Source organism: Myxocyprinus asiaticus, chromosome 23, assembly GCF_019703515.2.
Source record: "Myxocyprinus asiaticus isolate MX2 ecotype Aquarium Trade chromosome 23, UBuf_Myxa_2, whole genome shotgun sequence".
Taxonomy (NCBI): domain Eukaryota; kingdom Metazoa; phylum Chordata; class Actinopteri; order Cypriniformes; family Catostomidae; genus Myxocyprinus; species Myxocyprinus asiaticus.
In genome coordinates, this window is record NC_059366.1 from 5,988,574 (window position 1) to 6,002,500 (window position 13,927).

The 13,927-nt window shown below is 39.1% G+C and overlaps 1 protein-coding gene across 1 annotated transcript in view; it reads right to left on the reverse strand.

Moving 5' to 3' along the window:
* Window positions 1-13,927, reverse strand: part of LOC127413928 (neuroendocrine convertase 2-like) — a 114,924-nt gene that overhangs the window by 48,993 nt on the left and 52,004 nt on the right. The window contains exons 7-8 of the mRNA XM_051651506.1: window positions 8,563-8,651; window positions 3,769-3,944 (exon numbers count right to left, since the gene is read on the reverse strand). Coding sequence (XP_051507466.1) covers window positions 3,769-3,944; window positions 8,563-8,651 — 265 coding nt within the window. The remainder of the gene's footprint in view (window positions 1-3,768; window positions 3,945-8,562; window positions 8,652-13,927) is intronic.

The following is a 13,927-nucleotide window of genomic DNA, read 5'->3' on the forward strand; positions in this document are numbered from 1 at the left end:
GCCCCGAGACCCTTCTCTCTCTCTCTCTCTCATTCTCCTGTCTCCCCTCCTCCCCCTACTTTCCATCCTGTTCCTCCTCCCCAGAAAAGTGGAGGAGCCCCTCCCATACCAGCTCCTCGACTCCGGGGATTGCACTACCTGCCGGTTTCCCCTGCCCCTCTCCGCTCTCACTTCCAGGGTGGTGGACCTGCTGTCACGGGCACTGGCAAGGAGCCTGGGCCAGTCTGCTGGAGCTGCGGGGAGTCCGGGCATGTCCGGGACCAATGCCCATTGATGGAGGTGAGGACACTGGTCCAGGTCCCCAACGTGCCGCAGGCTGCCCTGATCGAGCTGGGATATACCGCATACCTGTGAGTATTAAGGAGGGTACATAACAGGCCTTGGTGGATTCGGGTTGCAGCCAAACATCTATCCATCAATGCCTGGTTCAAGACGAGGCTTTGGGTGCTAGTCACAAGGTGAAGGTAAGGTGTGTGCATGGGAATATCCACTATCATGTATTGATAATGAGGATTCAATTTCGGGGACAAAAGAATAGTTGGATGTCATGAGGGAAAATTGAGAGGAGGGACATTCAAACAGCAAAAATGAATTCAATACGTTTTTGACCTGAGAGCAAAACTCCACACATTGGGGCACATATCACAGGAGAATTTGCTACAGGCCCAAAAACGTCAGCCCCGGCTGTATAACAGGGGAGCTTGGCTACGGGAATTTACACAGGGAGATAAAGTCCTTGTATTACTACCCACATCAAGCTCTAAATTGCTCGCAAAGTGGCAAGGGTCTTTTGAGGTCACACGCGAAGTCGGGGAAGTCGATTATGAGGTTAAACGCATGGATGGGGTGGAGCATGTCAGATTTACCACCTCAACCTCTTAAAACTGTGGAGGGAGGTGGTCCCTGTGGCTTTGGAGACGGTGGTACTGGAGAGGGAAGAGCTCGGGCCGGAGGTGAATTTAAAAGCCAGTCGTGGCACCGCGGTCACTTGCGGAGACCACCTCTCACCGTTGCAAATCATGGACGTGGCCTGGTTGCAAAGAGAATTCTCTGACATGTTCTTGCATCTTCCTGGATGTACGAACCTCATAAAACACCATATCAAAACAACCCCAGGGGTAGTGGTACGCAGTCGTCCTTACTGATTACCCGAGCACCAAAAAAAAAGTGGTTCGAGAAGTATTAGAGGCCATGCTAAATATGGGGGTAATAGAAGAATCCCACAGTGACTAGGCCACAGGTGCTGGTTCAGAAGAGCGATGGCTCAGTGCGGTTCTGTGTGGATTATAGAAAGGTCAATGCGGTGTCTAAATCTGACACATAGCCAATGCCTCATATTGACGAACTTCTTGATCGGTTGGGCGTGGCTCGCTTTTACTCAACACTGGATTTAACGAAGGGTTATTGGCAGATCCCCTTAACTCCCATGTCCCGAGAGAAAACGGACTTCTCCACACCGTTTGGCTAACATCAGTTCGTGACCCTTCCCTTCGGTTTGGCTCTTCAGCCTTTTAAGTTCAAGGTGGTCCACAGACCGGGGGCGCGGATGGCTTTTGCGGACATTCTCTCCAGAAATGGGGGGGGGGAGTATTGGGCAGGCCAGATGGCACCCCAGCCTAAGTCGGGTGATGGGGGTATGTGGTGGTGGGGGCATGGTTAAACGCTGGTTTGTGAATGGAGAGCGAGATCAGGAGTTGAGAACAGTAAGGATCATCATCTGGCAATGACAGAAAATCCTAGGAGATCAGCAGTTACAGAAAAACTCAAACCAGCCCATCTGGCACCAACAAAAATTCATGCGATTATCTAATCAGCCAATCGTGTGGCAGCAGTGAAGTGCATAAAATCACTCAGATATGGGACAGGAGCTTTAGGTAATGCAGCCTCACATTTCTGCCTTTAAACCCTCCAAAAATTGGCCACATTCACTTCCATTGTAAGTGTCTCACTGTAACCTCGATTTTTTGCTTTTTTTAAGGAGGAACAAGTAAAAAATTATTATTACTTTTTTTTTCTTGTGGTAATAAACAATATGCCACAAATGCTGTCGATTGAGCTTAACTTGTATTGAACCCGCAATATTCCTTTAACCTTAAAAAAAAATCATCAACATTTAACTCGCTTTTGGCGCCACACAGTGGACATTTCACCTCGGAACTGCCACGATACCTGTAAAGAACCATGTTACATCATACCATAATTTTGTCACAGTCATAAAATTTTCATGAGATCAGGCTGAAATTTTTTTATTTCAGCTAAGAAGCTAAATTCACAGCACCAGTTTTTTTGTTTTGTTTTTGTATTTTCAGATAAATTTATATGTTATTTAAATGATTGACTATTGCCTACATATTACCAAGATGGCCGCCAAGTGAACTGACATAAAATGGACTTTGCCTAATTATGGAATACAGTAGACAATAAAAAATATATATTGATTTAGATTTTTTATTTTGTAATTTTTTTTTTTTTTTTCCTGAAGAAAATGTACGTAATGTTTGGTTGCTAAGGTTTTTTATTTTATTTTTAGTTTATATATTTTATTTATTTACTGCTACCTGGTTGCTGCACTATTTCAGGTATCATATCTGAAGCACGGAAAGTGTGAGATGAGTTGTGCACCAAAGATTAATACAGTTTGTTCAAATCCCTTACCTCCGTATGAATTACTATAATAGTGATGCCTGACTTAGAGAGCACCACTAATGGCATTTGTAAATTTATGGGAATGAATATAGCTAGGGTAAAATGTGGATTTTCACTACAATTGACTGCTGAAAGACCAGCATGAATTTCCACGTAGCCAAGGCTGATCTAGGTGGTGGAAATCACAAGAACAACTGAAGCTGGTCGACCAAGGAAGTCTGGTATTTCCTAGCATACTAGGAGATCATTATCCAAAACGCAACACATGCTGGTGCACAGCCATGCTGGTTTTACCAACACTACTGAACTGTATCTAGTGTACACTGTGGCATCCTACAAATAAATAAATTAAGGACATAAGAATTGTTTGCTACCTGACCCTTGTGATGATTAAACAGCACTCAATATTAGTCCCAGAGTCAACCCCAACCCCCTCTAACTGAAATGATAGAGCCTGAGGAACAGACAGAGAGAGAGTCTTTACCCATCACAGCTATTTCTGTCCTCTCTGATTTCAATTGCAAAGAGCTTTTTAAATACACACAGATCACTTTTTGTGATGCCTCAACTTGACAAGAGGGGCACTCTCATAAATCCAGCTCAGCAGTAGAGCGCTCACCACCATTTATTCCCACTAGCCACAGCAATTTGTGAAGGCACCAATCACAGAGAGGGATGTGCAAATAAATGGCACTTTGGCATGAAGCGATTAGTCTTTGCAAGGTTGACATATGTTAGAGAACTCCTGTAGAGTTCTCCTGTCAATGCAAGACTTGTAAGTCACATATGATTCTACTGTAAATTGTAAATCCATTTTAAATTCATATTTCTCTAAATACACCAATACTTTCAAACTCTGCCATTATCTGTACAGCTGGCTGGTGTTAAAGTTGATTTAAAGTGGCAGAGAGAAGAGAAGGGCTTTGAACCCTGGAGTTTCATTTGGATTTGAACCAGCTGTTACAATTATGTACCTTTCTATTTTTTCCCTCTTTTTGTCTCCACACAACAACAGGTGCTCCATCTTAATAAAAAGCAAGAGTATTCATGAGGGAACACATTTTACCTAAGAGAAAACTCTAGAGAACTGTTCTTGGAGAGATTTACTTTTTTGTACCCTACCTTATTGACACCATCCGCCATGGCCTGCAGGGTGAGCTCACGTGGACCGTCCACCGTCTTGCCGTCATCGGTGGGACCCCAGCTGGCGCTGTAGATGTCAATAACCTGTGGCATGTGGCTGATGGAAGAAGCTTCAATGATGTCCGTCATGAAAGGCTGGTCTAGCATACGAATTCCTGCACCAAGATGAGATCAAGAGCATGCTTGCAATCCCAGCTCAATCCATCATTTGCCAGCTGACAGCATCTATTCACTAACCAAGCTACCCATACTTCCCACAATAGCTGCAATGCTACTTCTACCTACAGTATGTCTAACATATCTTTTCAGTTTTCAGTAACTTTATTATTTATTATTATTATTATTGTGGTGGTGTTAAATGTTTTCCAGTCATATCCTACCATACTGTGCTGAGATTTTCAAGGTGTGCACTGAGTCTCCAAAAGCAGGGAAGTTTTTCCTTATTACATCTGGGTCTGAACTAGAGGTAGACCAATACATCGGTTTTACCGATTAATCGGTGCTGATAGTTGCTTTTTGGAACTATCGTTATTGGCAAAAATCTATGGCGATAGTTGCCGATGGTTTTTTCAGCATTTCGTCATTTCAAAATAAGAGTCCCCAGTGTGTTTCGGGCTTGTTTATACTTAGATGTTATGCACCAAATCTTTATTTTTTTTTACAGTTATTTTGGGGATTTTGGTTGAACAATAAACTGCATCTGGGATTTTATTCATTTAGGACTCTTTGTGCCTGCTATAGGAAGGGAAGAATACGATTTTTTTCTCACATTCTATAAATAAATTTAAAAAATGATCAGCCGATAAATCGGTTATTGGCCTTTCCCACCACCTTAGTTATTGGTATCGGCAAACTATCAATAGACCTCTAGTCTGAACTTAGTTGTCTATTAATAAGCCACATGTTTTACTGTATGCAACTGCCCTACAAGCTTTGAAGCACAGATGTGCATAGACCTCATCATTTAACACACAAACCACAGTAATGGTGACAGCAAAAATATAATGTTAAGTATGAGATAAATAGTAAAGAGTAAAACCAACAACACTACATATTAATCTACATAATGTTTTCATGCTGCGTTGCATTGTTAGGAATTCGAGAATCACGTCAATCACAGTGTTTTTTATCCACAGATGTCACACCTTCTTCACAAAGTGAAGGATTTGAGAGAAATGCCCAATAAGTCCGTTAAAAGATTATTTTGAGGCTTACTGTGTTTAACATGCTTTTGGATGGCAGAAATAGAGCTAGTCAAAATATAGGATTTGTCAAGTATTCTCAAGAATAATTTGGGGAAGGACTTCAAATAATGCCGACATAAAGATGTGAAAAAGTCAAGCGAGTGAAAATTAATCAGCAAAAATCTGCTCTTTAAGAAGGGTTTGTATCTAGTTATTACTTATATTAGTTAAAAAATTTTTTTGTTTGTTTGTTTATATTTAAGATCTTACATGCATTTCTATGTAAAAGCCCTATTTAAATAGTTTAATTTTATTTATACATTTTCACATTGTTGTACCTGATTTTTTACTTATGTTTTAACTTATATTAACTTTTGCACATAGTTCTGTCCCATTTGTTTACATTGTTGTACTAAATTGGTATGAAAAGCATTATCGACAGTGTCCTGCGGTATGACGCCTTATATTTAATCAAAAACTATTTTAAACAGCTTGTTTCCAATTCTGGTATAATTATTATACAGTACATGCAGTTTCCATGGCCTCATATCAATTGAGGTTCTTTTGTATTTTTAACGGCTGGATTATTTAGCTGCCAAAATATAAATAACAAAAGTGATTTAAAATGGTGATAAACTAAAAGAAATGGTGACCATTTATAACACCTAAAATACACACTCTTTCCCTTATATGTCCATATACATTTTTAACTAAAATCTTGATGGGAAAAAGTTAATGGGCATGTTATTTGTCAACTACATTGCAAGTTTCTTTATTTTGTAGTGCTTTCTCTTAAAAAAGAAATCACTTTCCATTTTTACAGGTATTCTATGGATGTTTAATATTACCACAGTGATCTCACCCAACAAACCGGCAGGCCCTGGGTGTGAATACAGTACAGTATATTGATATAAGGTACCTTTACTCTACTGAAATTTGGTGGGTGTGCATAGGTTGATGTTTTCCAGTCACAGCCAAACTCAACTCTACGCTAATCTATTACATTAGAAAACCTCTCGTGCTCAAATCTTCTCAGTTGTAAATTTTTTCATCCACTGCTCTGTATTGCACTTTTGCAGCTCTTGCTATATGGAAACACATGAACATTGGAACAACACATGTGATGCCACTATATTCAGCATGTTCTGTAGTGATAATTTAGGGGTGAGAGGGTATGAGCCTCACTGGAGAGGAGTGGAAGTGGGATCAGAAATTAATTGATTTGGCACCACGCGAAGCACTTCACAATCCACTCTGAGAGCTTTACTTCTCATCCCCTTCTGCCAACCCTGTTGAAAATGAATTCCAATGTTGGTCCAGGCTGGTTAGCACTGGTTTGGTGATAGTTTAGCTAGTCTCACAGAATGAGTGTTACTATAACGAAATTTTTGCAAACTGACATTTACGTGCCACATTTTACGTTTCTCTGCAGTTTCCTGGTGAAATTAACCCTGGAGGTGCTACAACAACAGTGCGACAACAGGACTACTTTGGCTTCATAAACACTTATTTTTCGCATCATTAATCACACACTGCTATGTTATGATATTGAAACATTTTTACTATAAATGTATCATTTGAAAAACGACTCACATACATTTACACACTTTTGGGGTGTGCACCCATCTATTAGAATGCACCTGGAATTTATTCATACATAGGCTGTAAATTTTTAGAAATCATATAAATGGTCATACTTGAAATCACTGGTATTTAGTGAGAGCCGCAAGTGAGCAGCATTCCTGCTGATTTTTGCCATGTACAAAAGCCTCCTTTAAATGCGTGTGTATCCAACCTATTTGCACGTGTGACTATTTGCTTAATTATTTTTAGTAAATCTCCCACGAATTGCACACACAATTTGTTAGATTACACAAGCAAATTAGTACCCTTTATTTGGGATCTTAGTAAATCAGGGCCTAAGAATACCAGTGATGTACAGTGTAAGACGTCAGCAGTTAATAAGTCGATTGAGACTCAATCAACACACGTGAAACTTGGAAAGTGATTTGTGCTGAAGTGAAAAGGCTACAGTTCATGCAACACAATATATGTATCCCTTTGTGAGAGACAAAATCTAACAAAAGATATTCTCTGGCCATTTGTTAGTCTCCTCTTCTCTTGTGGCCTTCAGGGAAATAAAATCTAGTGTATGTGCTGCAAAGCGTAAATTACGTTTCTATTGATGCTGACGTATTTGTGCAGGTACTAGCTATTGTGAAACAGGGAAAGGGTACGAGTTATCAATTCAGCTGATATTCCATTAGGCTTAGAAACATAGGGATGTCTGAAATGAAGACAAATCGTTCATTATATTTATTGGGGGGAAATTAACTAAGAATGAATTTCAGCTGGTAAAAGTGCTGATTATTTGCACTCACTGTCTTCACTGGTTTTGCACCCTATTCACTAAAGGAATTATGCAGATCAAGCAATGGCGCAAATGCACTCACAAAGTCTGTACTGAACGCAATTTGCACAGAAAAATTTAAGCGCTTTGAGTGTAGCGTCAGAAAAGCGCTGTATTAATGTTACGTTCATTCATTCATTCATAATTCCAAACTTGTGGGCTGATTCTGAGCGCTATAAAGTGAAGGCTGCAGCAGACCACCGTGATCTGGACTGTACAGCATTACTCAACTATTGTGATCCTGACACCAGTATCTTCCCGCTCTTCAGGATATATGCCAGGTTATAATGCTTTTCTCCCTTATTTAATCGTTATTTTATTAATTACTGCTGCCATGATCAATAGAAAATGAACAAACATCTCTTCTGAATAAAAAATCAGTTTACCGCCTGCTTTCCTTGGGCGGTAATAGCGCAATATAAATTGCAGCAGGCAATTTTAGTGAATGAAGCACAATCTACAATGAGCCTAATTTACATAGACAGGAGGCGTGTTTGCATGGAAAGGAATGACAAGGACTCGAGATGCAGCGTTATTTCTACTACTTAGTAAATTGGCCCTATTATTTTTACATCGCAGACTTGATCAAATCTTTTCACAGTGTTGTACTTTATATTGCTTGTACATGGACCTTTTTTTTTTTTTTTTTTTTTTGCAGGTGGAATAGCAGGGTAAACTTCTATAGTGGTGAACGGGAAAGCACTGCAAATATAATTTTTGTACTCCCATTTGCTTTAACAGCAAGAGAAGAAAAACACTATTGTGTTTCCATGACTTGCCAAAAGAGGAGCGGTGGATTCCAATAGTTAGAAAAGAGAAAGATGGCAAATTTACTGTCACTGCCTCAGCACCTGTATTTGAAATCACATCACAGCATAGTTGAATGAATGCATGGGTAATATAAATATATATATATATATATATATATATATATATGTTATAAATTTACATTAAATTATTAAAAAAATTAAAAATATAAACAGTTTCCTGTATTGACACTGACACATCAAGGTGTCATCAAAGTCTTTGAAAGGGGTACACTGTCCATTGAAGTGAGAGGCATGCTGAGTTTGTATAGAAAGTATTGCAGGCTCTTGATATTAATATTAACAATGTAAGGACAATATTGTCATTGTGATGTCATCAATGTAAAAAAACAAAAAACAAACAGAAACATACCTGCCACTTTGGAATTATAGGCCACGCCCACCCCACAGATGTTGTTGTTTGAAACTGCAGACACCTCACCGGCACATCTTGTTCCATGGCTGAAAACAAGCATTCATAGATTTGTAGTTACATATTTGTTTTTTGTTTGTTTTGTTTTTTGGGGGGGGGCGGCGGGGACACTAACTTATGTATATATAAATCTGCACAAACAGAATATCCATCCTCTACAACCTTGCATGTTCATTTTATTAAGTATTTTTGGTAATTTGATAATGCTTTTAGATACTAATAAGAATAAAGTATGCTCAGCTCCTTTAAACACATTTTATACCATATACAGTACATGACAAACATACCAAGTGCAAGCCTTTTGTCTCGCTATTACTTTAATGCAACAAATGCTCATATTTGATACCTGGGATTAAAGGATCATTAGTTGACCCAAAATGAAAGTTCTGTAATTATTTATTCACTCTTATGTCATTCCAAACACATATGATTTTCTGTCTTCTTCCATAAGGCCTGCACCCCTGAGTCTTCTCTTTACTGTTGTACATGAAACTGGTGTTGAGCGGGTAGAATTCAATGAAGCTGTCAGCTGAGGACATGTGAGACGTCTATGGCTGTGCATCGTTTGGAAGGATGCGCCCCCTGAGGACGCATCCTTCCAAATGAGGCACAGCCATAGACGTCTCACATGTCCTCAGCTGACAGCTTCATTGAATTCTACCCGCTCAACATAAGGAGGAACATAAAATGAGATTATTTAAAATTGTCCACTATTACCGCAGCTCTCAAATTTAATTTGTACATGTACATTTTGAAATTTGCCACTTGAAGGTGTGTCACGGCAGGTTTAATTCCAGGCGCCAACTGATTCGTGCGCGCCTCGTAACCGATTGTGATATGCAAGGTTTGGATATGCATGAACACACATACTATTTGAGAGCTGCAGAATGATTTACCAGCCTGATCTCATGAACATTATGTGACCGTGGCAACATTTTTGCAACTCAAAATAACGTGCCTTATTACACATTTGGCTGCAATTTCCTAGTGAAATGTCCAGCGGGGGGCGTCAAAAGCAAGTGAAATGGTGTCGTAATCAGACGAGGTTTTTAAGGTAAATATTAGATGGAGGTTTTAATGAGTAAAATGTACTTCCCTAACCTAAAAATTTAAATGAATCAAATGAGAAGTACATACAAAACAGATATCCTTACCCTTAACCAACACCTAAACCTAACTGAAAGTGTCATAAACGCAAATGAAAGGTAAACAAAACAGACATCCTTACCCTAAATCAACATCTTAACCTAACTGATAGTGTGGAAAAAGCAAATACGACATCAAAAGCAAATTTTCTGAACCAACCAAATCATTTCATGTTATTTCTATGACACTTTTGCTACAGATAAGCTACCGCACAAGATAATCACATTGGAATAAGTGTGTAAATGTAGGTGGGTCTGTAATACAAGCGTTAAAATGTTATGGTAAAAGTGTTTCGATATAACATAGCAGTGTGTGTGTAATCGTGCAAAAAATAAGTGTTTATAAAGTCATAATCAGCCATTGTAGTCATGATTTGTGTGAAAGTGAATTAAATGCACACTTGTTGTAACGCCTTTAGTGTTAATTTCAAAAGGAAACTGTGGTGAAAAGTAAAAAGACAGTTTTCAAAAATGTAGTTATAGTAACGTTTAAATGAGACTCGGTCGTAATTTATATTTTGGGCTGTTTCTCACACAAACATAACACTTGACATGACACAAACAAGTCATATGGACTACTTTTATGGTGCTATTATGTCCTTTTGGAGCTTGACAGCCCCTGTTCACTATATGCTTTTGTTTTATTAAAAATAAAAAAGGGGGGCGGCAAGAATATTCTGCAAAGCGTCTCCTTTTGTGTTTCATTGAAGAAAGAAAGACTAAAGGGTTGGAAAGAAGGATGACTATATGACTGAATTTTCATTTTTGGGGTGGGCTATTCCTTTAATGTGTTAAATCAGTGATGAATACAACAAGGAGCACTCATGTTGAACTTTGCGCTACTCAAATAGAAACCTACAACAACACCAGACATGCTGCTAAATGCTCTGGAGAACAGAGAATCCTCAGGAGTAGCCTCAGCATGAAGCACAGCAATGCCTCTCTCCTCTCCTTCTCTCTCAGACAGACAACGCTTCTATTTATATATAAGCATCAGATTATGCTGTGAGTCTGCTGCTCAGATGATATGACTCTCTCCACATGCATCGAACTGCTTCACACCCGCCAACAACAGTGCAGTAAGAGAAAAGGCACTTGTCTTCTTTTTCTTTATTAGATTGTGACTACTCAATGTGCGCTGTAAAATGGCCAATTTTTCCCAAGATTTAACAGTCATTTCTTACAATAAAACACTGTTTTCAGATTTTTACTGTGAAATCAATGCAGGCCAAGTCATTTTCTGTGGTAACACAACAAATGACAAAATCATATTGCACATTGTTGAATAATAATGTAAATAGTTGTGGTTTACAACTAATATTCCCTTTTGCTGTGTAAAATAATGTTTCATAAAACTGATGTTTGTGACTCTAAAATCTGATTGGATGTGCCACATTTGAAGTCGTGTGGCTTATCCCTCGCAGCCACCATATTTGTGACCATCACCATGGGGAAAGCAATGGTGGTGAATGGAAATAAACCTGTGAAACAATATCAAGAAAATAGGAACTGTACTTTTATGCTGTTTGTATCAACACAGAAAGCTGCCTGGGAGCATTACCAAGATGGCCGACGAGTGGACTGACTTGCCTTGAAAGGGACTTTGATTATATATCCTGACTCTTTTCACTGTAAAGTCATTTTTTACAAATGCTACAGTAAGAAAAACATGAATTGGTTAACGGGAAGTGACTTTTAAATATACAATAAAAAAATTATAATATATTAAACAATACATGTGATTTTTCAGTAAAATATTGCATATAATAATATAATATAATATATACCACTGCAAAATTATCAGTTTCTCTGGATTTACTATTTATAGGAATGTGTTTGAGTAAAATGAACATTTTTGTTTTATTCTATAAACTACTGACAACATTTCTCCCAAATTCCAAATAAAAATATTGTCATTTAGAGCATTTATTTGCAGAAAATTACAACTGGTCAAAAAAAAAAAAAAAAAGATGCCGTTTTTTCAGACCTCAAATAATGCAAAGAAACAAGTTCATATACATTCATTTTAAACAACACAATACTAATGTTTTAACTTAGGAAGAGTTCAGAAATCAGTATTTGGTGGAATAACCCTGATTTCTATTCACAGCTTCCATGCGCCTTGGCATGCTCTCCACCAGTCTTTTACATTGCTGTTGGGTGAATTTATGCCACTCCTGGCACAAAAATTCAAGCAGCTTGGCTTTGTTTGATGGTTTGTGGCCATCCATCTTCCTCTTGATCACATTCCAAAGGTTTTCAATGGGGTTCAGATCTAGAGATTGGGCTGGCCATGACAGGGTCTTGATCCGGTGGTTCTCCATCCACACCTTGATTGACCTGGCTGTGTGGCATGGAGCAATGTCCTGCTGGAAAAACCAATCCTCAGAGTTGGGGAACATTGTCAGAGCAGAAGGAAGCAAGTTTTCTTCCAGGATAACCTTGTACGTGGCTTGAGTCATGCGTCCTTCACAAAAATGAATCTGCCCGTTTCCAGCCTTGCTGAAGCACCCTCAGATCATCACCAATCCTCCACCAAATTTCACAGTGAGTGTGAGACACTGTGTCTTGTAGGCCTCTCCAGTTACCTGTCTAACCATTAGATGGCCAGGTGATGGGCAAAGCTGAAAACTGGACTCATCAGAGAAGATGACCTTACTCCAGTCCTCTACGGTCCAATCCTTATGGTCTTTGCAAACCTCAGCCTGGCTCTTCTTTGCTCTTCATTGATAAAGGGCCTTTTTCCAGCTTTGCGTAACTTCAGCCCTGCCCCTATGAGCCTGTTTCGAACTGTCCGTGCCATGCACTTCACCCCAGTGGCCGTTTGCCTTTTTATTTTTAACAACCCCAATTCCGAAAAGTTGGGACAGTTTAAAAAATGCTAATAAAAACAAAAATGAGTGATTTGTAAATTATATTCACTCTTTACTATATTGAAAGCACTACAACTACACATTATATGATGTTTTAATCTGTGAATTTCATTGTTTGTTCTTTTTTTAATGTACAGTAATTTCAAATCAGATGATTGCAACATGCTCCAAAAAAGTTGTGACAGTCAAGTGTTTTTTTGTGAAACATCACCATTAGTTCTAATAACACTTATTAAGCATTTGGGCACTGAAGAAACAAGTTTGTTAAGTTTAGAAAGTGGAATTTTCCCCCATTCATCCATTATGTAGGTCTTTAGCTGCACAATTGTACGGGGTCTTCGTTGCCATATGGTGTGCTTCATATTGTGCCACACATTCTCAGTTGGAGACAGGTCAGGACTGCAGGCAGGCCAATCTAGCACCCACACTCTCTGCTCACATAGCCTTGCACTTGTAATCCAGTAGTATGTGGTTTGAAGTTGTCCTGCTGGAAAATGCAAGGACATCCCTGGAAAAGATGGTGCTGAATGGCAGTATTTGTTGCTCCAAAATGTGTACATATCTGTCTGCATTCATGGTGTTCTCACAGATGTGCGAGTTACCCATGCCATGGGCACTGACACACTCCTGGCCCATACAGACACTGGCTTTTGGACCTGATGCTAATAACAGCTTGGATGGTAATTGTCCTATTTGGCCTGAATAACATGATGTGTTGTTCAAAAACTTTTTGAAATGTGGACTCTTCGGACCAGAAAACACAGTTACACTGTTCTACTTTCCATCTAAGCTAAGACCGAGACCAGAGAAGTCCAAAGCGCTTCTGGACAGAGTTGATGTAGGGCTTCTGCTTTGCATAGTAAAGTCTTAACTTGCATCTGTAGATGCAGTGGCGAGTGGTGTTGACTAACAAAGGTTTACTAAAGTTAACCAAAGCCCATGTTCATGATATCCTTTACAGATGAATGATGTTTTTTAAGACAGTGACATCTGAGAGATCAGAGATCACATGCATTCAGAAGTGGTTTTCATCTTGCCCTTTACGCACTGAGATTTGACCAGATTCCTTGAATCTTTTAACTATATTGTTCACTGTAGAGGGTGAAATGCCCAAAATCCTTCCAATATGTCTTTGGGGAACATTGTTCTCAAAGTGGTGGATTGATTGCTGAAGCATCTCTTGGCAAACTGACAAGTCTTGAACAATCCTTGCTCTTGAAGGACTAGGCTGTTTTTGGAGGCTCCTTATACAGTATACAGTACTATGACACAATTGCCTCACCTGTT